The 23,712-nt window shown below is 50.8% G+C and overlaps 10 protein-coding genes across 10 annotated transcripts; 5 read left to right on the forward strand and 5 right to left on the reverse strand.

The window, feature by feature from the left end:
• Positions 1 to 2,990: 2,990 nt before the first annotated feature.
• On the forward strand, positions 2,991 to 4,175 carry MYCFIDRAFT_77273 (uncharacterized protein; the record flags this gene model as incomplete). The annotated part of the gene is made up of 4 exons (XM_007924569.1): positions 2,991 to 3,186; positions 3,236 to 3,395; positions 3,458 to 3,956; positions 4,014 to 4,175. 4 exons carry the CDS (start codon positions 2,991 to 2,993, stop codon positions 4,173 to 4,175), a joined length of 1,017 nt encoding a protein of 338 aa, XP_007922760.1.
• Positions 4,176 to 4,506: 331 nt separating this feature from the next.
• MYCFIDRAFT_30584 (uncharacterized protein) lies at positions 4,507 to 5,520 on the forward strand (the record flags this gene model as incomplete). The annotated part of the gene is made up of 2 exons (XM_007924192.1): positions 4,507 to 4,920; positions 4,996 to 5,520. 2 exons carry the CDS (start codon positions 4,507 to 4,509, stop codon positions 5,518 to 5,520), a joined length of 939 nt encoding a protein of 312 aa, XP_007922383.1.
• Positions 5,521 to 5,727: 207 nt separating this feature from the next.
• On the forward strand, positions 5,728 to 6,469 carry MYCFIDRAFT_29600 (uncharacterized protein; the record flags this gene model as incomplete). The annotated part of the gene is made up of 2 exons (XM_007924152.1): positions 5,728 to 6,171; positions 6,227 to 6,469. Coding segments are annotated over 2 exons (687 nt in total), but the record flags the coding sequence as incomplete, so codon positions are not given.
• A 228-nt stretch (positions 6,470 to 6,697) lies between these two features.
• Positions 6,698 to 8,974, reverse strand: MYCFIDRAFT_194851 (uncharacterized protein; the record flags this gene model as incomplete). Its single annotated transcript, XM_007925848.1, has 1 exon — positions 6,698 to 8,974. One exon carries the CDS (start codon positions 8,972 to 8,974, stop codon positions 6,698 to 6,700), a length of 2,277 nt encoding a protein of 758 aa, XP_007924039.1.
• A 273-nt stretch (positions 8,975 to 9,247) lies between these two features.
• On the reverse strand, positions 9,248 to 10,525 carry MYCFIDRAFT_77270 (uncharacterized protein; the record flags this gene model as incomplete). The annotated part of the gene is made up of 2 exons (XM_007924568.1): positions 9,248 to 9,259; positions 9,788 to 10,525. 2 exons carry the CDS (start codon positions 10,523 to 10,525, stop codon positions 9,248 to 9,250), a joined length of 750 nt encoding a protein of 249 aa, XP_007922759.1.
• Positions 10,526 to 10,858: 333 nt separating this feature from the next.
• On the forward strand, positions 10,859 to 12,010 carry MYCFIDRAFT_77269 (uncharacterized protein; the record flags this gene model as incomplete). The annotated part of the gene is made up of 1 exon (XM_007924567.1): positions 10,859 to 12,010. The coding sequence occupies one exon, from the start codon at positions 10,859 to 10,861 to the stop codon at positions 12,008 to 12,010; it is 1,152 nt and encodes a 383-aa protein (XP_007922758.1).
• A 1,324-nt stretch (positions 12,011 to 13,334) lies between these two features.
• Positions 13,335 to 14,643, reverse strand: MYCFIDRAFT_210647 (uncharacterized protein). The gene is made up of 2 exons (XM_007925849.1): positions 14,066 to 14,643; positions 13,335 to 14,005 (listed from the first exon to the last, which is right to left on the reverse strand). The coding sequence occupies exons 1-2, from the start codon at positions 14,506 to 14,508 to the stop codon at positions 13,603 to 13,605; spliced, it is 846 nt and encodes a 281-aa protein (XP_007924040.1). The 5' UTR covers positions 14,509 to 14,643; the 3' UTR covers positions 13,335 to 13,602.
• A 2,336-nt stretch (positions 14,644 to 16,979) lies between these two features.
• On the forward strand, positions 16,980 to 18,457 carry MYCFIDRAFT_186956 (glycoside hydrolase family 72 protein; the record flags this gene model as incomplete). Its single annotated transcript, XM_007925850.1, has 3 exons — positions 16,980 to 17,445; positions 17,503 to 18,297; positions 18,417 to 18,457. 3 exons carry the CDS (start codon positions 16,980 to 16,982, stop codon positions 18,455 to 18,457), a joined length of 1,302 nt encoding a protein of 433 aa, XP_007924041.1.
• A 224-nt stretch (positions 18,458 to 18,681) lies between these two features.
• MYCFIDRAFT_151927 (uncharacterized protein) lies at positions 18,682 to 21,122 on the reverse strand (the record flags this gene model as incomplete). The annotated part of the gene is made up of 1 exon (XM_007925851.1): positions 18,682 to 21,122. Exon 1 carries the CDS (start codon positions 21,070 to 21,072, stop codon positions 18,682 to 18,684), a length of 2,391 nt encoding a protein of 796 aa, XP_007924042.1. The 5' UTR covers positions 21,073 to 21,122.
• Positions 21,123 to 22,156: 1,034 nt separating this feature from the next.
• MYCFIDRAFT_30675 (uncharacterized protein) lies at positions 22,157 to 23,227 on the reverse strand (the record flags this gene model as incomplete). The annotated part of the gene is made up of 2 exons (XM_007924195.1): positions 22,157 to 22,380; positions 22,450 to 23,227. 2 exons carry the CDS (start codon positions 23,225 to 23,227, stop codon positions 22,157 to 22,159), a joined length of 1,002 nt encoding a protein of 333 aa, XP_007922386.1.
• Positions 23,228 to 23,712: the final 485 nt, after the last annotated feature.

The following is a 23,712-nucleotide window of genomic DNA, read 5'->3' on the forward strand; positions in this document are numbered from 1 at the left end:
GCGGGTAATAGCGCGGGGCTAGTCGTAGATACTACATTTAAACTAGCGTCGAGCGTTGCGAATTAGTAGATTGTTTAGATCTCTAGTAGGTAGGCTAACATTACTAAAGGCAGAGCTCGGTATAGGGGGGTCGCTGCCGTAGTCGGTCTATTAGCTTAGCTAAACGGTTTGTAAAGACTGCTACTAAACTTGTTAGCTTAGCTAAACAGTTTATAAGGATTGCTACTAGCCTACGAGGACTTTAGCGATAGTAGGGGTAGGAGGTAGATGTTTACTAGCGCGACGTTCTTAACGGTATTGCTAAGAGATAGAAGCAACTTATATACGAGTAGCTATAGTTGCTAGGTCGTTACTGCTATATTAACCGCGCGGCCGAAAGTCTAGTCCTAATCTAGAAAACTAAGTAGGAACTAGCGGTAGACCTATTAATCCTTAGGGCGGCGGTAGATTGCGCTTAATTAGATCGCTAGTAGTCGAGGCTAAGGAAGGCGGAAGTATAGAGAGTATAGAGCTTAGCGTAGGGGAAGGCGCAATAGTAATCGGGTTAGATACGGCGCTAGTACTAGCTCGCGGAGTTGCTAGGCGGCTACGCTTTACTAGAGTCGAAGCAATAGTATCCTTATCGTTAGTATTACGCGCGTGCTTCTTAGACTTCTTTATTACGGTATTAGCAAGTCGACATCTTAAGTACTATACTATCGGTCGCGTGCTCGTCTTATTGCCGCGAAGGCTCTAGAATTAAGTAGCCTTCTTACGCTTATAATAGGAGACGCAGACTCGACTGTTTTAAGTAGTAGCCTCGACTTCTTTATCGTTAAGGGCAGGGTACTAGATGTCTTCCTCGTCGGTACGGTTAGGCGGAAGATTCTTACGTAGATCGCTACCGCTAGGAGGGCCTTATCCGCCTAGTACGCTAGTAGCGGCTTGCTAACCGAAGTGCTAAACGTCGGCTATATTTAGATTAGGGGAGAAGCTACGAGCTAAAGTTAGCTATTAGAAGGAAAGCGGAAGAGGGTAGGTAGAAGTAGTAAGGAGGAACGCGGAAAGTAGGAGTTAGAAGGTAAAAGAGGAAGGCAGAAGGCGGAAGGCGCTCTCTGTTTATAGAACGCTAAGCTATACCGAATTAGGCCTAGAAGGTAAATGCGGCTTCTAGCATGTAATAGATTAGACTTGCTATACCTAGCTAAAACCTATATCGCTCTTAGTACCCGCATTGCTTTGCTAACGTTATCGCTCCGGATAGGCTAAGCACTCGCTAAGGCTCGACTTAACCTGCCCTCTACTATAGTATCCTTATCTTTTTATCCGACGTTAGCGTTCCGGACAAGTTAAGCACTCGCTAAGGCTCGGCATTAACTTGCCCTCTACTTTAGTACCCTTATTACTTTTGCTAACGTAGTCGCTTAGGGTAGAGGGGATAGTCGCTACGCCTCCTAAACCCCCCGTACCTACCGCTTTAGTATCTATATACGATTAGTAGGTCTTTAATCTAATAATAGCTTAGCAAAGGGTCTGTTAAGCGCAGGTCCTTATTAGCTATGCTTCCTTTTACTTTAGCGTAGAGATTAGCTAGGTCTTATCTACTAAAAGCTACGGTACTGTTCTCCTACTAGTAGTTTGCTTCGAGGTGCCTAAGGCATCCGTCGTTATCGTATTAATCACTTTTACTAGCGTAGTTTTACTAGAAATGCGCTTAATCGACTTAACTTAGTTAGCTTCGGAGTAGGCGAGTTTAGGTGCTAATTTAGTACGTAGCAATATCAATGTCGATACTAACTTAATATTAATAATATAGCTTTAAGATACAGAATTGAACCCTTAACTAAAGTGTCGAAACCTTACCTACCTGCCTTCCCCTTCTAACTAAGCTATTACCCTAGGTAGCAGCAATAAGGGTATATAATAATACTGCAATTTACGACCTTTAACTAATAATAATCGACTAAGACGAAGCGTCGCCTAGCTATAACTAGGTAAGGAGTTGCAGTAATCCTTTGCGCCTAGTTATTAAGTTACGTAGGGAACCTAAGGGATTTAGGCTATTTAATAGTCTTTTCTAAGGCAGCTAGCAGCCTAATAAACTAGTAGAGGTAACTGCCTATTATCTAACTCTAAAGAAATTAGTTCTCTAGGACAGGTTTTCTATAGCAGCGTTTCTTTTATAAGATTCGTATAAGGTCGAAGTCTAGTAGGTATATTTACTTAGTTAATTCGTAACTTGTCTTAAAGGGTTAAAAGCTCGAGGTCTATATCGTATCCGTAAGAGTAACTCCGGGTATTGCCTATCTACAGTTTTTTGCCTTTTAGTATTCTTCTTTTTTTTTAACTAAGTTCTTTATTTCTCTATATCCTTTATTACTAGTCCTTACTCTTCCTTTATTACCCTTTTACTATTAAAGTTCGCTATAGATTATAAGGACGCTATAGGTTACTTGCGAAAGAGGCAGGTATAGGGATATAGTATAGTGCTAGTCGTATAGTATAGTGCTATTGTCGTATAGTGCTAGTCGTATCGTATTGTACTAGTTATATCGCATTGTACTAGTCGTATCGTATTGTGCTAGTCGTATCGCATTATACTAGTCGTATCGCATTGTACTAGTCGTGTAGCATTGTGCTATCGGGGATAGTAGTGCATTGTAGTGTTCCCTTTATTATAGGAAGTGACGTATAAGAGTATAGCCTAAGGTTGGAGGGCACGTAACTCGGATTCGATTTTAGACCAATCAGAGGGCTCGGTCAGTTTTGCGGGCGTATCTTTGAAATTTAGCCTCCCTATACTGCAACTGCCTGTATACTATTACTGCCACCACCAACTATACGCATACGTCATTAGCACTAATCTGATTTGTTCTTAAGCGCCACTCCAGACCAATAGACACCTTATACAACTCTCGTCGCAAGCTCCTCGAGTTGCTCCAGGTGCCTATTGGTCTGTCGCTCCGCTCGAATAATCAGATCACATCCAGGCCCACGAGGCCTTCATCGCCATGGAGAAAGCCAAAGTCAATGTGTTACTCATAGGAGGAGGCGGAGTGGGCACAGTAGCAGCTGTCAACCTGGAAGCTGGAGGACTGGCGGAGGTGAGCATGGTGCTTCGGTCGAACTACCAGCATGTAAAGACACATGGATATAGTATTGAGTCACCAGACCATGGAAGTATTTCGGGTTGGAGGCCGACCGAAGGTACATGTGCTGAAAGAGTTTCTAGGAAAGCCAGCTGACATGGTCACAGTCCTCAAGAATGTGCCAAATGCTGCGGAAGATAATGCAAGGAAATTTGATTTCTTGATACTTGCTACCAAGAACATACCTGGCAATGGGCCGGCACTCGTCGATATAGTGCGGCCAGCTGTGACACACAGCACCACATCTATCCTGCTGTTGCAAAATGGGTGCGCAATTAAACTTGCCGAGCACAGGAACGCTTTCTAATCTTGCTTCTCAACTTCCACAGCCTCAATATCGAAAAGCCGTTCATCTCAGCATTCCCAGAAAATGTCATCCTCTCCGGTATAAGCATGATGGGCTCCCGAGAGATCGAACCCGGAGTGATTCGACATATCGGACACGACTCATCGTTGATCGGAGTCTTTCCTGGACAACGGATGCCAGAACAAGTTGGCGTCGAGACTGCTCTCCACTTCTGCAAAGTCTACTTAGCAGCCGGGAAGGCTACATGCGCCTACGATGATGATGTTTCTCGGAGCAGGTGGCGAAAACTCGTCTACAATGCTTCCTTCAACCCCATCTGTGCCATCACCGGAATGGACACAGGCAGTGTCCGTCTTGCAGATGATGCGGTCGAAAAGCTGGTCCGACCTGCAATGGAAGAGATTCGAACATGTGCTGCTGCTGCGGGACACGAACTGCCAGAGGATATCGCCGATAAATGTCTGAATTTTGATCCCATTGAAATGCACTACGTGCCTAGCATGCTCGAAGATCTGAGAAGAGTCAGTCACCTGTTGCGTCAATATAGTCCGAACAAAGACAGTACTGACATATTCCAGGGAAACCTGATCGAGTATGAGAACATTCTTGGCGAACCGTTGAAGACTGCTCAGAAGCTGGGCGTACCGATGCCTACTATTTCGTTCTTGTATTCCGTTTGCAAGACGATCCAATGGAAGATGAAGATGGAAGGCTCGAGGCAGAAGATCGATGCAAAATAGAACATGAATTCAAGGCACTGTTCACGATCGTTGAAGTCATGTATTGCGCTCACGTCCCAATTGAATTTGCGTGAGCGATAAGTCACGCAGCCAAGTAATGACACTTTTCAACTCTGGCTTGCCATGCGTGCCTTACGGTGTCCAAGCTGGGGTGAATGAAGGACAATCAGGAGCGGCCTGAGGCAAGCCGGTGCGAGCTTTTGCTTTGGCCGCGCTGCGGCAGATAAGAAAGGCCAGGGATAGCTCCTTTCAACCGGACCCGATTGCTCTCAAGCAGCAGCTTTTCGAGTCAGACTCAGACATCTGATTCTCGAAATCGCTGCAGAGCACCATGGAATCCCAAGCACCAGCTGTGCGGCCATTGCAACGGGTCGACGCCTCGGATCTCGAAGGCCTGAAAGACGCTATCGTTAAGGATGGCGCAGTGATCATTCAGAACTTTACGAGACCTGAATTGGTGGACAAAGTCAATGAGGATGTGCGTCCGTTTCTCGAGAGTGACAAGCCTTGGATAGGCGCCATGTTTCCGCCAGAGACTCGCAGATGTCCTCGTCTCATCTCCCGAAGCCAGACAGTCCGAGAGAAATGGCTTCTTAGCCCTTCGATCGATTACCTTACGGAGCTCTTCTTGGCGAAAACCACTTACAATTACTATGGTGCTGAGAAGCATTGCTATACGACACATCCGGTGGTGCACATATCCTTAACTATCGAGAACCGACCGGGAGGCAAGGCGCAGCGTTTGGTAAGGAAGAAACCCGTTGTGCAGTGGTGTATTCTAGGGCGGCTGGGATTTCGGCTGACAGCTGCTGAACCTTAGCATCGAGATGACAAGAACTTCCATGCCGATCATTTCGACCAGACGGCTTCAGGATACCATATCGGCTCGGACGTCAGTATGGGATTCCTGATTCCCGGAGTGGAAACCACGGTTGAGAACGGCGCGACCCAAGTGATCCCAGGCTCGCATCTCTGGGGTCTAGAAAGGTGGCCCAAGGTGGAAGAGGTCACCTATGCGACGATGGAGAAAGGCGACTGCTACTGCATGCTCGGAGGCACGTATCACGCCGGCGGCGCCAACGTCACGCAGGACCAAAACCGGCCGATGCATGGCATCTTCTTCTCCCGCGGAGTTCTGCGTTCAGAAGAAAACCAGTATCTTATTCACTCCAGGGACGAAGTGCTCTCGTGGTCTTTAGAAATTCAGCGCAAGATGGGCTTCCATCTATCAAGTCCAAATATCGGCTTCGTCGACTTCATGAGTCCTGTCGAATGGATGAAAGGAGTTGAGAGAGAGCACTGGGTCGATCCAGATCCGGCTTTCACGGGAGCATTAGAGAATTGAGCTGCAAAATGGAGTTCATCTTGCGAACGAGCTACTGTACATCTGTTCATCACTCTTCTTGTTCTATCTCATATATTTTTGCATCCAATCTGGTCTGCATTGGTGTTTGCTACCGACTGAGAAGATGCACGACCAAAGTACGATAGGCACACGACAAAATCGGCGACTAGCTCGGCCAGAGTATGTCGGGGCTGACACTTGGTGCTGTGCCTCCCGCACCTGGCTGGCTACCTGAAAGCTATGAAGCCGGTCTGTGACAAGTATGGCGCGCTCTTCATTCTTGACGAAGTCATGAGTGGGATGGGGAGAACGGGAAGATTGCACGCGTGGGAGAACGAGGATGTGGTTCCTCATCTCCAAACTGTGGCGAAAGGCTTGGGCGCAGGCTATGAGCCAATCGGGGCACTGTTGGTACACAGAAGTGTCGTGAACGCTCTCGACGCCGGAAGCAAGACTTTCGTACGCAGTCAAACGCATCAAGGACATCCGGTCGCCTGTGCTGCTTCGCTCGAAGTCCAACGAGTCATCAAAGAGGAGAAGCTGATTGAGAATGTGCGAGAGCGTGGGCCATATCTTGGCGAGCTACTCCGTGACGAACCCGGCCAGCACAAGAATGTTGGGGATGTTCGAGGCCGTGGTTTCATGTGGGGCGTGAGTCGGCTTTCATTCGTGATTCCTGCTCATTTGGTAACTCCTTTTGACCCAGATCGATTTGGTTGAGGATAGAGGTAGCAAAGCTCCTTTCCCCGTTTCGAAGCAAGTGGCATCCATGATACATGCGACTGGTTTGCAGGAAGGCTTTGGAATATCCATCCTCCCGGGCGCGGGCGTGGCAGACGGCACGAATGGCGACGTGATAATGCTGGCGCCTGCTTACAACTGCACGAAGCAAGAACTGGAAACGATCGTAGCAAGAACAGCCAAGGTGGTGCGGCATGTTCTGGGCTAGGCTTCGGCGGTTGGGAATCTCGGCGCTATCGATTCGTATGCTCTTCGACCAGCTTCATCGAGCACACAAGGAATCCACATCACTGACTGTATGCTATTAGACGCAAGGATGAGTGAGACATGAACGTGCGTCATGTGACAGGTACCTGCATGACATTGTATTCCTATCATCAGAGCTTAGCGTGCAGGGACGATCCTTGCTTACAGCAGCAGATGTACGACAGGCCGTCTACTTCCGTGAGCGCCTCATTGAACGTCTCTTGCGATGCTCTTTCGGTGGTGCATCCTCCTCAGCATCAGCGGAAGGTCTTGACAGCAGCGAAGCTGAATCCTCCCACTTGGCGATTTGCTTCCGGCCACGAGCACCTTTACCGTGGCGCCAGTCGACGACCGCACGCAGCAGGCGAATCATTTGCTCCACATCACTGAAACCTTTAGTATAAACCAGGTCCTTCAAGATCGTATCATCGGCGCACAGTCGCTGCGGGACTTTGTACGCACTGATAGCTGAAGCGATGAGTGTTAGATCTCGAGGAGCAATTCCACTCTTCCAAAGATCCGAACTCCGCTCCGCGGTGCAAAGTATGGCTATCAGTACTGCTGTACCAAATCTTGGGCCATATTGATCTGCTACAGTCTTGGCATAGATGATTTCTTGGGCCGTGATGTGCGAGATTCCAAGCCAGGGAGAAGTCTGACATATGCCAATCTTGGTGAACGCTTCTAGTGGCACGGCCTTATGAGCAGACCCCTCGATAACTCCGTGGGCCAGGTATTCCTCAGGATAGTAGATGCCGTCCGATCCCGGAAACAGCAAAAAACCAAGCTGCGGAACATGAACGATGATGTTCTGCTCCTGAAGCGCCCTGGTGTCGATGATGCTGATGTAGGAATCAGGCTGACCTCTTGAGTATAACATGGCAACCCGCAGCGAGGATGCCCAGGATGACAGCTCGGTCTTGAATGAGGCGGTCCTATCTGATCCCAGATGCCGAAAGCACATGGTTCTTAGCTGATCTCGCGACAGATTGTAGATACTTGATGTACCAGCCTCACGGTCCTTGAGATACGCAAGGGGGGTGATTGCATCGACCGTATTCAAACCTCTGTGGCCACCTGATGGTCTGTAGCCATTGTTCCATCCTCTGAACAAGTAGCGAGGAGTATACTTCTGCGCCTTCAGTAGATGTCGTTTGGTCTCGTCATCCATGGAACCCGCGGGTAAAAGTTTCGCGATTTCAGCCGGATCATCGCGTGTATACTGAAATTCCTCAGGAACGATTGATGAAGGAGACACAGGCTCGTAGTCAGAAGTGCTATCGTGAGTCGCAACAGATTGGTCAAAAGCCATGTCGGCGGCCAACTTGACCTGTAATATTCCATGGCTCAAGTTTTCAAGATCCGTTGCATTCACCGACGGGGCTCTCATAGCATGTCCCATAGCGCGCCGGTCTGCTAGTGCGCGTAGCAATCTCAGTCCGCGGTCAGCTGCTTGATCAAAGGTATGCGTTTCCATTGTCATTATGGCCGAATCGTGCTTCCAGTCAGACTGAATGGGAAAATCCTGCAAAGCCGTCACGATCTCTGCCGAGAGGCTCTCCTCATCGGGCCACGATGAATCTCGGTCGTGGCAAAGCGTAGCAATAGCCATGACGGTGGCCGGTAGCGCAAAGCCATCACCATCAAAGACTTTGCCAAACTCTCTTGCAATGTCTATAACCAAGGTTGGACTCGCGTTGTGCAGTGAAGTTTTGAGAATGTTAAGTGGCCGGTGATGAAGTTTGTAACCCAGCCCAGAAGCGACATGTTTGTTGTTCAGTGCTTTGAGGGGTCTAGTACAGAAGGCTTCTTGACTGATGATGCCATACACCAGGTATGCAGAAGATGAGCTAACCGGGATGCCAGCTAGATAACCACTGAACGCATTTTGGAGAGCAGCTCGGCCGACAGTGAGATTGCTTGACGATAACCGCTTGGTGTCCAGAGTGGCCAAGTGAACGTCGTAGCCAGCGCCATCTGCTTTGAGCATATACAAGGCCTTTGAGATTGCTTTGAACATCGACGGTGTCCATTTCGTGAAGTAGGCTTCATAGGCGGGATTGCAATACCAGATCTCCGTCATGTCTTCTAATGGATTAGAATAGAAGTCCTCGATGGTCTCGTCGTACTGGCCGACTATGCTCGGCACGAGCTCACCATCATCTGAGAACTCCGCCAAGTCTTCGCTGTTTACCAAGATAGCTCGAAACAAGAAGCGAGGCTTGGATTGAGCCGCCTGACGAATATCCGCACGCAACTTGGAGTCCCATCTTGGACTTGACCTTGCAATAGCATTTGTCTGGTTTCTTGGTGTTCGGGTTGCATTGACGAGAGCAGCGCCCAGATCTGGAGCACTAAGGACTTGCGATTTGACCTGAGGCAGGTACTGCTGCGCATCAGATGCTTGTCGCTTTGCACTTTTTGATTCTTCAGGGTGTGTTGATAAACGGCGCTTTCGGTCTGCCATGAGAGCTTTGAATGTTGTGTGGTTCGTGGAGCGGGCACAGTATCTGGCTGTTGAGGTGCTAGCGAAAGCACTAGAGTCGAAAACTTGGAGGTTGTTGTCTGCTGAACACTGAGGAGATGCAGCATTTATGGTGTGGATAGCTGCCAGACGCAAACTAGTCTGCTTCACTCATCGAAGGTCTTGCGAGGGCAAGACATATTGAAGACTGCAATAGGTCTCAGATTTGATCACTTCCGGCACACGCAACAGCAGTTTACTTGAGCTATGTCTCGGTCAACGTCCGTTCTACTGCGAGACAGCCTTAAGTCTATTGTTCGATGTTCGGTCGGCAAGAACAAGGAGAGCATTGAGCCATTTGGCAAGCAGGTGTGTTCGGTAGAGTTGTAGCTCTGCCATAGCATTGTTGAGATATGGCCTAGTCATGACAGATGGAAGGTGTCGGCGGGACTAGAGAGGCTTCTAAAAAGACTCCGCACGTTTGTGCTTGCCATCTCGTGCCCAGCAGCGTTGTAAAGGAGCATCTAAAGATATCCCGTATCTGTAACCTCGATCGCGTGGTCATCAAAGAGTATTAGACGCACGGACATGCTCAGCACTGGCAATAGCGACGAGTCGGGCCTGGGAAATTCTTTCCAGCAAATTCGACGCGCAAGCCTACTGTGTCATATTCCAGTGGTGCCCGATATACTGCTGGACTTATATGAGGATCCTTTCCGGCTCTCCCTTCTTCGGTCTAGGCTCAATCTCATCCATGATACCCCTCTGCTCCTCAGGCTCATCGCCAAGCTCGAACCCGCTGTGTTCACGGCCGACCTCTCTGGCAGGCGGCCTGTTGGTGGCATAAACATCTGCAATAGCAAGCTCAAAGGGTCCAGGTACTCGGTCGATCAAGCTGATCCCAACACTGCGCACCTTTGTGCTCATCATTTCTCGCTGCGGTTCCACGACCTGGCCGTAGTTGGTTCTTACAAAAGCACTAAATGGGATCGTCACAGTCTCCCACTGGCCGGGTGTATAACTAGGCAATAGATGCTGGTGCAGATCTGTAGGTACGATCGACTCCGTCTGAAAGTTGACAAAGTACTTTCTCCCATCACTTCGTATCCGCAGCGAAAGGAAAGCGTATGGTGACAAGTCCCATAGTAGCTTGCCGAACAACGAGAATCCTCGGTCTCTCGTGCGCCATCCAGCATATCCTGATCTTTGAATATTCGGCTTGTTGGGCGGCAGCTCTGTCGATATTGTGCCCTTGAAAAGTGCATGTGCCGGTTCTCGTGCTTCCACCAAAGCTCCCGCCTTGTCGCCCTCTTCTTCTGCTGCGGCACCCGGCAACTTCTCGCTGTGTGGTGCTCCGCCCACGAACGTCAAGCTTGCCTTGCTGAAGCCTCCCACATCGCTATCGCACATGACTTTGCATTGATCGACTGAGGCCGGCTGCTCGAATTTGCTCAATGGATATGGTTTTGTAGGAACGTGGAGGCCCTCCATCTTGACGGCGATCTTGGCCTGGCGTTTGAATTCGTCCATGGAACGTTTCCAGAATCCAGGCATGCCTGCCAGGCGGCATGGCGTAGGTGCGAACATTGCAGCTTCCTGTCGAAGCAATATGCACAGGTGGAAGTAAATGAGTGAATGTTGCCGTGGTACAGTATCGACCAAGCAATCGTGACGTTCAGCACTCCCGAGATCGCTGCTCGGCCGGAAAGCGATGCGATTGGCTGGGAGCATCGAAATCGACCAAAATCGCGTTTTCGTCGAAGAAAAGCGCATGAGACCTAGCATCTACCACTCGTTATATATTCTCGACGCGATAGCCAGCCATAAAAGCCTACAACTCCAGCAAACGGCCAACACCACGACGAAGATCCCACGCCTACCGATCGCATGGTCGCAACTTCTGCCACATCAAGCGTGCCTTCTCACGCCAGCACGATATCTCCCCCTCCACCTTTCCCTCAAAGCCGCGAACTCGGGCAAGCAGACCTCCAAAGCCGCGAAGATGGAATCGCGATAGCACAACCTCCCCTCAGAGAACGCCGACCATGGGCGCACTTCGTCGCCGGCGGTATGGGAGGCATGACAGCAGCAACGCTCACATCACCCTTAGACGTCTTGAAAACCCGCCTACAATCCACGTTCTATCAAAACGAACTCTCGGCCCGAAGAATCGCCAAAGGGATACCTCCGCCCTCGCAAATGTCTCCGTTACGTGCTTCATGGCTACATATTTCCGAGACAGGGCAAATCCTTGCTTCAATCCCAAAGATCGAGGGTTGGAGAGCGTTGTTCAAGGGACTGGGACCGAATCTCATAGGCGTGGTACCCGCGCGCGCGATCAATTTCTGGGCGTATGGAAATGGGAAGCGGGTGTACTCTGAGATGTTCTTTGGGGGAAAGGAGAGTGCGGGTGTACATTTATTGGCCGCAGCCACTGCGGGGATGATCACGGGTACTGCTACGAATCCGATTTGGTTGGTGAAAACGAGGTTACAGCTTGATAAACAGAATGCTGGGCCTGGAGGGGTGGGGAGGCAGTACAAGAACGCTGTGGATTGCATTGTGAAGACTGTGAGACATGAGGGCATCAAGGGATTGTATCGAGGGTTGACAGCGAGTTATCTTGGTGTGAGTGAAAGTACGCTGCAGTGGGTGCTTTATGAGCAGGCGAAGGGTAGTTTGAAGAGGAGGGAAGAGGACTTGGCGGCGAGTGGGAGGACACCAAATGTGTGGGATAAGACTGTGGCGTGGACGGGGAAGTTGACTGCTGCTGGTGGGGCCAAGTTTGTTGCTGCACTCATCACGTATCCGCATGAGGTTGTGAGGACAAGATTACGACAGGCGCCGGTCGATGCTAGCGGGAGGGTGAAGTATACTGGACTCTGGTCTTGTTTTGTCACTGTCTTCCGGGAAGAAGGCATGGCGAGCTTGTATGGAGGCCTGGTGCCGCATATGCTGAGAGTCGTACCGAGTGCGGCGATCATGTTTGGTGTATATGAGAGTGTGCTCTGGTCACTGGGCGAGAGTGCGAGCGTGTAAGGAAAAGGTCGCGAGACCATTGTATAGTATGTACATGTGCATCGAAGGAGCAAAGGGTTGCATTGGCTCGGCTGCTCATCGCTCTGCCGGAGGCGCTGCTAGAGGGATCTAAAGGAAATTCCAAGCCTGATGCCGCAGTGGTAACGGGGCTTGATGATATTGTACAAAAATCCAAACTCTTCCACCCTCAGCCAGGCTCTTGCCTGTGTTTCAAATATCCTTCAACGCCAAAAGGAATTAAGCATGACCTCGAATCGGACACAGCCTCGCCATGCACAACAGGATCACAGTGTCCGGGACAATGGTCGCAAGAACGCATGGGCCTAGGACGTGTAATGTCTCTCGAGAACGGCATCCCTGTGTCCACACCGACAGCGATGGCAAGTCAACAGGGCTACAACGTGGGCTTTGACTCCTTCCCATGGGATGCTTCTTTTCCTCCAACATTTCACGAAGACATCTCCGGTCCTCTGGTATCACAAAGTCAGACGACTCTGCGACCGTCAAATCAGCTTCCATGAGCCAGACGACATCCGAAGTGACGACGAGCAACCTTCAACCGCTGGTTTCAGACCAAGTTCTTGTTGTGAAAGCAGGTCCTCAAGCATTGCAAGGAGTTCATCCACATATCAACGAAGCAAATGAAGCTTCAGCATCTACAGACGTCCAACTCCGCGGCGTATCTCCCTTCGGCTCACAAGATTCTTCCGGCGGTATACTCCAACACCTACGAAAGCTCAGCCTCGAAAAAGAGAAACTCCACGCTCGAATCGAAGAACTCGAAAGCGCGATGGCGACGATGAGCAGGAAGTTTGCGTCTGAAGCTTGAGCGTATACCTGCCAAGATTCAGAGGAAACTTAAAAACTTGGCAATCACCTTGAAAGCAGCACATAGTCAGAGTCGCACCCCGGAAGAGAGACGGAAAATGTACACTGAATTCGTGAATGATGTAGAAGAAGCAGCTGGCGAGGAGGACAACGCTCTGCAGCGCTGATCACTCTTTTCAGCAGCAGAGCTCACTGCTCATATGACGCCCGCCTATCATCACCTCCGTTCGTTCCCTCCCCTGTGTCCTGTCCCTCGCCTCTGTCAGCACAAATATGCTGCTGCTATACATTACGCATTAAAAGTTAAAAATTAGTATCACACGCTTCGCTGAAACAGACATATATCATAAAAAGCCATCCTTAAGCCCCCATCCATAACACAGTCATCTCTCTCTCTCTCTCTCCTCACCGTAGTCATCAAATTAATACCTAGGTATATTACCAAAAGCATCAAAAAATTTTCAAAAGCATCTCATAAAAAGTGCGAAAAAGTTTTCCAGCAGAACTTATACTCTATCTACTCCTCGTCATGCTGTTGCTAGTGGCCGTATTGGTATGAATCCAAGCCTCGATCCGCCGAATTCGCGAACCCGAAAGCTCAACGCCGCCGGCACCTGCTGACGAGAAAAATAAAACATCAGCGGATATAATAAACCCTAACCAACGCCACCACAACACAAATGCCTCGCCTGAAATACAGAGAAAAAAAAACAAAACCAAATCTGTATATATTCAGAAGACTGAAGGGAGAAGAAGGATACAATTCAGACCTGTTCAGCAGCCCTCCAACTCCTTCCCGACTCCGAACCGACAAGAGTACTACTCATATTCGTCGCTCTCTTCTTCTTACCTTGACTGCCGCTTCTCTGGCGGCGCTTGTTCTTCTTGGCTTTCTTCTTTCTGTAGCAGCAGACGCTTGTGACGGTGATGACGATTAAGGCGATGACGCCTATGACGGAGCCGACATAGATGGGAGTTTTGGAGTCGGGGGAACTTTTCTCGTTGAAGACGGAGTCGTGGTATTGTGAGGTTGAGTTGCTTTCTGGCACTTTGGTGTCTGACGCGAGGGTGTCTTGGATGATTTTGCCCTGGGAGATGTGCAGGGCGCTGGCGTTGTGGGCGTTTAAGGCGCGGAAACCGGCTTGGTAGACGTGGTTTTGTTGGGATCTAGTGTATGAATGTCATTAGCTGGACTTTACGAGTATGGGTGTTGATGAAACGGCATACCCGACAAGATAGCATTCTTTTACTTGACCCTGGATGATTTGGATCATGCTGTTGAAGCTCTGTGTGCATTCGTCTTTGGCATGTCCCTCGGGGCTGCCTTGCCGGTATGCATATGCTTCCACGCCATCTGTCAAGCCGATCGAGATTTCACATTTGCTGTATTCGTCATCTTTGGCAACGACCATGGCACCAGACTTGATGCCGATCGGCGCGTTGCATGCTGTGTTGTTGCATAGCTGGTCTCGGAGAACGGCTAGAATGTTGTCGGTGGAGATGGGACCAATGTCTGTGGAGTAGCTAGGAAACAGGACTTTTTCCTCGATCGTGGTGTCGCATGTCGGAGCGTTGGTGTTTCGTGCAGAAATGAGGCGTTTGTTGTGTGCATGATAGTGTGGCGCTGACAGAAGCTCGTACTGTAGTTCCTCCAATGACTTCGCCACCATTTTGCCGAGTGCAGGAGAAGCTAATCGTTGCAGTGATGAAGCAGACAGAATCACAGGATACCGAGGTCGATGACCATTATTGTGCAGTGCTCCAGGTTTCAGCAAGCGGCAAGCGAACAGCGAGGCATGTCGTGATGTTTGAACGCGGAACTAATGTCTGGAAGCAGATACCTAGGGGTGTTTGTTCTATACATATGATTGACTCTCCCCAACTGGATGATCGAGCAAGGACAAGAGTAGTGGCAACATTGTTGGCCCCCTGAGCATGTGAAGTCAATGGTGGCCTAGCACGTTGCCGCAACTGGAAAGCAACAACCAGAATACACGTTCCTGGCAGGGATGCTTTTCCATGTCCACCAGTGGCTCCAGGCACGGTTCATGCAAGTCGGTGGAGAGATTCACTGAGGATGATGAGCCGTGTGGACTCTAGAGGTCATGTTGCAACTGGCCGTCTGCCGTCTGCCGTCTGCCATCTGCCGTGCATTGTGTGCGGTATGATACCATGATACCGGTATGATACGAAACATTCGCCGCTCAAGGAAGGTTCGCATGAGCACCGCACCGGCAGAAAGGTTCGTCACGGCGCATCTTTGATCGCGGAAGGCTTCGCATAACCGTGGACTAGGGATCCCAGGGCGGCTCGAAACATGGCAGATGCCCCAATTGGCTGGTTCTAACGACACCAGAAATCTTGAGGCACGAAGTCTCGCCGAGACGTTGGCAAATTTGCAGAGACTTCTCGCTTCATGTCGAAAGGCTGGAAAGGGAAAGGGAAGCCGGATTGCTTGTGGTGATCAAAGTCAGGAAGGCATAGAATAAACTAGGTTCAAGTGTTCGCATCGGCCAGGCCACGCGACAGCATCTCGGATGATGTGGAAGTCGAGACGCAGCGAAACGGGTGTGAGCAGTCGTTCCTTCTCACTCCTACTGATCTAGAATACCGGTAGGTGTGCCATCAAGGACGCCTGGCCCTGGCGTGCTGAGAATACGGTACGGTACAGTAGCGCTGTTCCGGAGCCTTGGCTTGACAGGAGTCTTGCAAGGTGAAGGCCTGTACGGAATGAAGTGAAGCTTGTTGTTGAACATGCATGCCATCCCCTTGATTAACTCGTTGGCTGTCGGGGTTCACCGGCAAAAGTTGAAAACGAGGATTCTCTTATACAGCAGTTCTTCGGACTTACCCACGGAGGCGGTTAAGGGGATCAAGGTTGAAGTTAATCACATAGCCGATGCCAAAATTACCAAGTGGCCTATAGACGTCGGATATAATATGTATATGCGCCACACTGCGAATAGCGAGTCTATAGCCTACTACGACAGTAGAAGTGAAAGAAGGAAGCTTAGCTTACTCCTCTCACTACTCACCTCTCGCCTTGTGCTTCGACTTGTACATCGATCTTGGATAGGTCCTCTATCGCCTGCGTATTCTTGTGATATTGGAGGAGCAGATCAAGCGTCATGAGCTGCTCGAGAAGGTTAAACGAGGCTTCCGTACAGCTCAAAGGAGACGACTGCGTATGTTTATGTCAACAATGTACATGCCGATACTCCGGAGGGACGGTTTGCTTTCCCTTGGTTGATGGGTGGTGCCCGAAGCACAATGCAGGACATAGTTTGCTTGCCATTCCATCGCCTGATAAGCCTCTCCAACGCGGTGCAATTCGAGACGAGTGTCATGCCGAGCGGACGGGCACCACTCAAACAATGAGGCGAGAGCAAACATGATCGATGGTGTTGTTGCAGTCAGTGGGAGACCGAAATGGAGCAGTGGTTGAAAAAGAAAGCGCCCACTTTGCCACTGCCGAGCATACCCCTGCCGCCGATCGCCAAGACCTCATTTGCGCCGACCTCCACTGCTTCGCTTTGCCGAAGAAACCAAGCCTCCGTCTCCTACATGCGATACACGAACGAACACTGCACAAACGCTGTAGCGCGCAGAGCAGCGGCACAGCTCAACGTCAGCGTCAGACAGAGGGCACGCCACGGCCATCCTTTGCTGCCGAGATGCACCTGCCGCCGAGATGCTCATAACTTCCACCGACGACGACACCACCTTCGCCAGAGTCAAAAGCTCACCGACTTGGTATATCGAAGGACGAGTCCAGCCGTGAAATGCAGTGTAGCAAAAGAGGTCTGGAGATAGAAAGAGAGAGTTGCTCGTCGCGTCTCTGATGCACGCGGAAGCTTGGTTCTGATATGTTGACGAATGCGCCGCGCCCAGCCATTCGACTTGGAGCAGCTCGTTTCAGTACTCCTGCCATGCCTCTTGGATCTCTTGGGACTTGGCGATCACGCTCACCCAAATAAGAAGAATGGGGCCACACGCGGTATCTTGCTTTCCTGACTGCGTCCTTGCCTTTCCTCTGCCTTCTTTGCCCTTTACGCCATTTTAACGTTCGTTGTTTCTTTACTACCTTACTCAGAGTCACTCGCTGCAATACCCACGAATCGACACGAGCACAACACCAACCATGAAGGGCACAATCGGCACCGCGGCTCTGGCAGTCGCGTCGCTGGCATCTGCAGTCAGCGCCAGAATCATTGCTCGTCAATCCGGTAGCCTGCCGACTATCAAGAGTGAAGGCAATGCTTTCTGGAAGGACAATGGCGACCGATTTTACGTTCGTGGTGTGGCCTACCAGCCCGGTGGAGCTGCAGATGCTGCAGACCCAATGATGGACATGGACACATTCCGAAACGACGTCAAACGCTTCAAGGAGTTGGGAATCAACACCATCCGAATCTACACCATCGACAACAGCAAGAACCACGACGAGGCTATGAAGTTGCTCGATGACGCAGGCATCTACCTCGCTCTCGATGTCAACACACCAGAATACTCGCTCAACCGCAAGTCTGTCAGCTCACTGCACACGTCATACAACGATGTCTACCTTCAATCTGTCTTCGCTACCGTTGATGCCTTTGCCGGATACAGTAAGTCTAAAAATACCCTCCCATTACACTCTCCATCACTGACTGACACTCACCCAGACAACCTCCTCCTCTTCTTCTCCGCCAACGAAGTCATCAACGCCAACAACAACACCAACGCCGCCCCCTACGTCAAAGCCGTAACCCGCGACATCAAAAACTACATCCGCGCCCAAGCCTCGCGTGAAATCCCAGTCGGCTACTCCTCCGCCGACATCGCCGAAAACATCGAATCCCAAGCCCTCTACTTCGCCTGCGGAGAAGACGCAATCGCGCGTTCCGACTTCTTCGCCTTCAACGACTACTCCTGGTGCGACCCCTCCTCCTTCACGCAATCGGGCTGGGACAAAAAAGTGCAAACCTACAAAAACTACTCCCTCCCCCTCTTCCTCTCCGAATTCGGCTGCATAACCAACCGTCGCGACTGGAACGAAGTCTCCGCCTTATACTCCACAAACATGACAATCGCCTACTCGGGAGGTCTCGCCTACGAATACACCTTGGAAGCCAACGGCTACGGATTAGTACAAATGTCCAAGGGCCAAATCGTCCCGAACGAAGATTTCTCCCGTTTGAAAACCGCTTATGAAAACACTCCTGTCCCGGAAGGTGATGGCGGAGCACGCAAGACTCGCACCGTACCCGCTTGTCCTCCGGAAACAGACGAGTGGCAAGTGAGTACTACTCTCCTCCCGGAAATGCCAACCGGTGCGAAGAAGTACTTTGAGGATGGAGCCGGTGAGGGACCCGGGCTGGAGGGTGATGGGTCGCAGTGGCATGGAACGCCTTCGGAGACGAAGCCGGATCTTAGTGATGGAGTTTCTACGACTGAGGCGCAGGATGCGGATTTCTCGAGTACGAGTTCGGGGAATTCGAGCGATAGTCAGGAAGGTGCTGCGAGTGGTGGGGCGCAGCCGGTTTTGTTTATGAGTGTGGCTGCTTTGGCTCTTGGGGCTGCTTTTGCTTTGTAAGAGGTCAGTCAGCACTGGTGGTATGTGCCAGTCAGAGGGGATAGATGAGTGGACAGACGGATCAATAACAGAGAAAGCAAGCGTAATTTTGGTGGGTTGTACAGTACATACAGGAGATGTATGGGAAGTGTTCTATCGTGCATCATCAAAGAGTCATCATCATCACAGCTTTCATTTTCAGTGAAAGAGGAGATGTATGTGATAGCTAGCTATCGTAGAAAATCTGGTTCTTGTTTTTTTTCCAATCATCATCACCGTACTCCTCTCCTCACATTTGACGAAAACTTCCCTTCGCGGAGCCATTGGCCGACTGTTCCACGTGTCCATTGGAGGTAATGGGTACTTTTGGGTGCGCCGATACTGGCTGAGCGATGGCTTCGGGCTCAACCTCCAGCACTGACTTCCCAGAGAATTTGTCCTTGGTGATGGAAAATCTTGCACGCTTGGTCGCGAGAATCTGTTCGCGCCACGCGAAGCCAACCGCGACAAGTGCTGGAATCGGCACGCCAGCCGCTGCACAACCTCCCATCACTGCGAGACACATCATGTTGATTTGTAGCATTCCAGCTTGATACAGGTCCAGGAACAGCATCGAGAGCCAGAGGACGGATGAAGCAGACGTGCCGATACGATTGAAGTAGAGGAGGTCGTCCGTGTCCGATGCAGCATGACTGGTGATGACGAATTTAGGAAGGATCCAAGCGACGGTCGAGCTCAGTGCCATCGTATACATGCCCAAGCGCAGTGTCGGAAGGTCGGCCAAGCAGTTATGAAGTGCATCATGTTGCATCGTGTCCTTACTGATCCCAGTCTTCGCCAAAGTAGTCTGAATGGCTGTAATGGAAAGGACAGAAAATACCCACATCCAATACCAGACATCCGGAGCAATGGGTATGTCGAATGCGAGATATTTGAGCATCAGAGGTAGGATCACGAACCCGATCCTAACGGGCATGATGGTCCTCGTGTACGCCAAGTCTGTCAATCTCATGTCTCCGGCAGCGTAGTGCTCGATTGCCGAGAAGATGTAGTGGAAGAAGAACCAGATGGGTGTGATGACTCCGAAGCCGAATGTCGAAGCGAAAATGCCGAAAAGCCATGCGAGACGCGCTGGAGCCACGCGGTTCGCGCGACGATGGTTTTCGATGAGCCAGATGGAGTATAGGAGTGATTCATTGGTCATGAAGAGGAAAGCTGCGCACCATGCATCATCACGTGTCCTTGTAGGCTGGAGTAGTTGCAACATGTGCCGATCAAGACTGTGACCGCCCGTGTGATGGGCGACGAAAGCAGAGAGCAGCAGCAGTGGGCTTGCTTTCAGTGCGCGGAAGAGGAGGCTCTCTTTCTTGCCGACGCCTTGGTACTGGTTGAAAGGCATGTTGCCGCTCATCGAACGTTCGGGAACAGGGAGCCACTCAAGCAGTTCAGCGCCCCGAATGTTGTCCGTTTGCATGTTGATGACGATGTCAGAGAGCAGCGGGACCATCCAGAACTCGAAGACGTACGCCATGAAGTTGTCCAGCGACTGCATTCTGCACACCAATGCGGCTTCCTTGCATGTGCCTTCGACGCGCACACGCCGTTTATCTCGCCACGCATGGAAGGCGCGAGTGATGGACCCGACATCGTTGCTTCCCGCATCATGCAGTCTCTTCACCTGATTGGCGAGGGCAGCAGCCGACTCAACGGCGTTGTTCCCCGCTTGTCCATGATTCGCAGTCATCTTGTGAGCATTGTCGCCAATGGTGGCGATACGTCCCCAAGACCACTTGTCAAACAGAGCTTCTTCCATCGGAACAAGCGTGTAGCTGATCCGCTTGTCCCAGATATCGCCAAACGTCGCCCATTCATGGCATTTGCGGTGTTTCGTCTGCGCTGCTACATCTTCGGCATCTTTCTTGGTGAATCGTGGAAAGTCTGCATCACTGACTTTGTACAGCTTGTCCATCTTCTGAAAGTAGAACCAGTAAAGTCGGCAGTCTTTCCCAGTAATCAGGAGAAATGACTTGCCTTTGTCGTACGTCTGCCATGCCTGACCTTCGTGGTCAAAACCCGACACGTGATGACTTATGCCGAATAAGCAGGTGAACTCTGCCCCAAGTCTCGTTTTCTCTTCGTGTGTGAAGAAGGTGGCATCTTCTTGGGCGGCAATTCGCCACATCTCGGATCGGACTTTGCTGTTGACGCCGTCACAACCAACGACGATGTCGCCCGAATATGAAGTCCCATCTTCACAATGGACCTTGACGCCAGAGTCGAAGTGGTCGATGGAGGCCAAGCGCTTGTTGAGTAGGAGCCTTTCTTGTTGTTTGATCGTGTTTGCTGCCGCTCGAAGTACAAGTTGTCGGTCAAGGAAGCTGAAGCCATATCCCAGTCGTGGTTCGAGAAGCCGGAAGACTGCTGCTGGAGGCGCAATTCTTTTACCGTCTCGTCCATGTCCCACTGTCCAAGTCAGTGGGGTTGTCTGATCAATGATCTCTTGAGCAGCTCCAAATTGGTCGTAGATCCTGAGCGCATTGGGTCCAAGTCCAATCGACGCGCCAACCTGAGGATCAAGAAGAGGTCTGGCTTCGAGAAGAACGAAATCAATGCCGGCTTTCTCGAGAGCATTGGCGAATGTCAGTCCAGCAATTCCACCACCGACGATGATGACCCTCATTCTTTCCAGATTTCAGATGGCTGACTTGAAGAGGGAGTGATGTCGGAAGGATTTGGAAGGGAGGAAGGGTCGATGGCTTCGAAAGTGTCGTTCGCTGTGAAACCCGCTCACTTGCACGAGATTTGATGATGACTTGTAACACTTTCTCGCGTGCGAACGAGGGAAGGCTGCCAGCAATCTCGTGTCGCACCTTCTTTATCTACAGCTCGGAGGCTAATAAAAAGTCGGTGCTCCCCAGGTCGTAACACATGGCAATCCTTCGCTTGCACATGTAACAGGGTAGCTGCGAACCGAGAAACCAGCGGCGTTCGGGGTGACTTTTCAGCTCATGCATGATTGCATGATTGGTTCCAGTTCACTTCGTCGTCTTGAATCCTGCGAAAGGTGAGCGAGAATCAGCTGCGTGGGACATGGCCGAGGTCAAGCGAAGCGGAGAAACTCGAGCAGTCCCCATATAGGATTCATATCAGCTCTATTTTCGCGGCTTTTAAGGCTCAGGGCCCGCTACGAGAACGCGCATCCTTGGGATTGGAGCAACGACAAACGTGCTCCTACAGCACGTATCGACTTATCGACGCGAATGAATGCAGCATCCATTATTGCGATAATATTTGCAAAGCCATGGAAGCGCGCGAGTCCAGTAAGCAATCCTGTTGCTGACGTGTGGCGGGCCTTACCACTAGCTTCATTTACTGAGTTGGACGGAACAGCAGCAGCGAAGGTGCTCGCTGCTCTAGATGTTGTTTGGGGTATTGTTCGAAGATCTTGTGAACCAGACCGCGACGGAAGCGGAGCGAATGTCATTCCGACGCCAAATACTGCAATTGATCCATTCCCTGCCCACGTTGCACGTTGTCTGCTTGCATCGCCAAAGACTGGGCTGTGGGTTGTTCATCTAACGTGCGTTTAGATGATCTATCAGGATATCATGCATGACCCGTGTTGGGTCTAAATGCAGGAGACCACCGACATCTCCGGTGATAGCTGCACACGTCCAGGCAGTCCTCTTTCCAGCATTATGTGGCATGACTCCAGTGCTGCTTGTCGAAGCGTGACGAGGACTCTGACACAATCGGCTGGTGCGCTAAAGCTCGCTCCTGTCTCCATACTTCCCAATCAAGCTTCTCATGATGCTCACGGCGCCGCTTCTGTAGCCGCCTCCAAACAAAGCATGATGATTCAGGTGATGATAGAGCTCGTACAACTTCACTCGATCCTCGTACTCTTCCACAGGCTCTGTCTTCGGCACCAGCTCGTGATATTCCTTCAAGAACGATGCGCCGAAGCCGCCAAACATCTTCATGATGCCTACAGCGGTAGTTCGAAGGTTAGCAAAAGTCTCAAGTATTGGACGGCTCTTAAATGTGTGCTTCTCACCAAGCTCAAATTCCGAGTGTCCGTATACGGCGCTTGAATCATATACCAGTTCTTCAGGCTCTGACATTCCCGGAAGCTTTCCTGTGGACGCGTTTCCAGACCATAGATCGCCGTGGACAACCACCGGTGTGATGCGCTTGCCTCCATTCAGATGGTCGTCACCGATGAGTTTTGGAATGACGTTGGTACAGGTGTTTTCGATCAGCTGCTCGAGCTCCTTGTCCGGTCCATTTGATTTTCTGGACTGCTCCATGATGAAGCGCAAACGCCTATTGGCATAGAAGTCTGCCCAGGACGATTCGTAAGTGTTGTCCTGCGGTGTGTCGCCGCAACATGTTGTGGCTGGGAATCCAAATTGAGGCTTGTCGTAGCCCTCCGGCACTGGAGCTGGCGTGGTGTGAAGCTTGGCCAGCTTTTGTGCTAATGACATGCCAGATGACGACTTTCCGGAGAAGCGAGATGAAAGTTCGAGGAAGTCGGTGAGCAGGAAAGACGTGTTCGGCATATCAGCAAACTTGCCATGACCGTAAGATTTGGGGCATAACGTTGGCACAACGTCGTGCATGGCATTGAGGGAAGCATGCTCGCCGGTGAACATGATGTCAGCATCTTTGCCTTTGCCCGATTTCATGAAGAATTGCTTCGTTTTCCCATCTTCCAGCTTGGCTGTTATTTTGCTGGTGCGTGCTGAGCTCATGCCGCCTCCGCCAGCAGAGGAGACGGTGGCGTTGTTAGGGTCAAGGCCGAGCAGACTGGCAATTGCGGAGTCCAGCTTCATCTTTCCACTTCCAGAGAGCGATTTTGGGGGTGTTGGTGGCAAAGGAGAAAGCGATATGGGTGCGAGAGCTACACAAGTCCAATAGCAGCAAAATAGTAGCTGTGATATCATTGCAGGAGAGGAGCAGGCACATGCCGCTGTCGGGGTGTACAACAGCTCACTGTTGTTGCCATGTTGGCGTAGCTTGAGCTGGTTGACTCGGCCCAAGCATTGCGACTGTGTGTCGTCGTCGATACTGCGCTACTACTATCATGCCGTACGTACTGGACAGTGTGATCGCAAGGCTCGAGGTGGAGGCGGTCGCGGTCGCGCGCGTTCATACATAAAATGCACTACTTCGCTCCGCGGACTCCGAGCCAATTAGCACGCGCGAGATACGTGCTTGTGCTTGCAGAAAGCTAAATAATAGGATGCGCGTTGAAATTGGCAAGATCCCGCACACGCACACATCGTGCGACGTGCGACCATCCTTGCGCCAACGCCTG

This window comes from Pseudocercospora fijiensis, assembly GCF_000340215.1.
Source record: "Pseudocercospora fijiensis CIRAD86 unplaced genomic scaffold MYCFIscaffold_2, whole genome shotgun sequence".
NCBI classification, from domain to species: Eukaryota; Fungi; Ascomycota; class Dothideomycetes; order Mycosphaerellales; family Mycosphaerellaceae; genus Pseudocercospora; species Pseudocercospora fijiensis.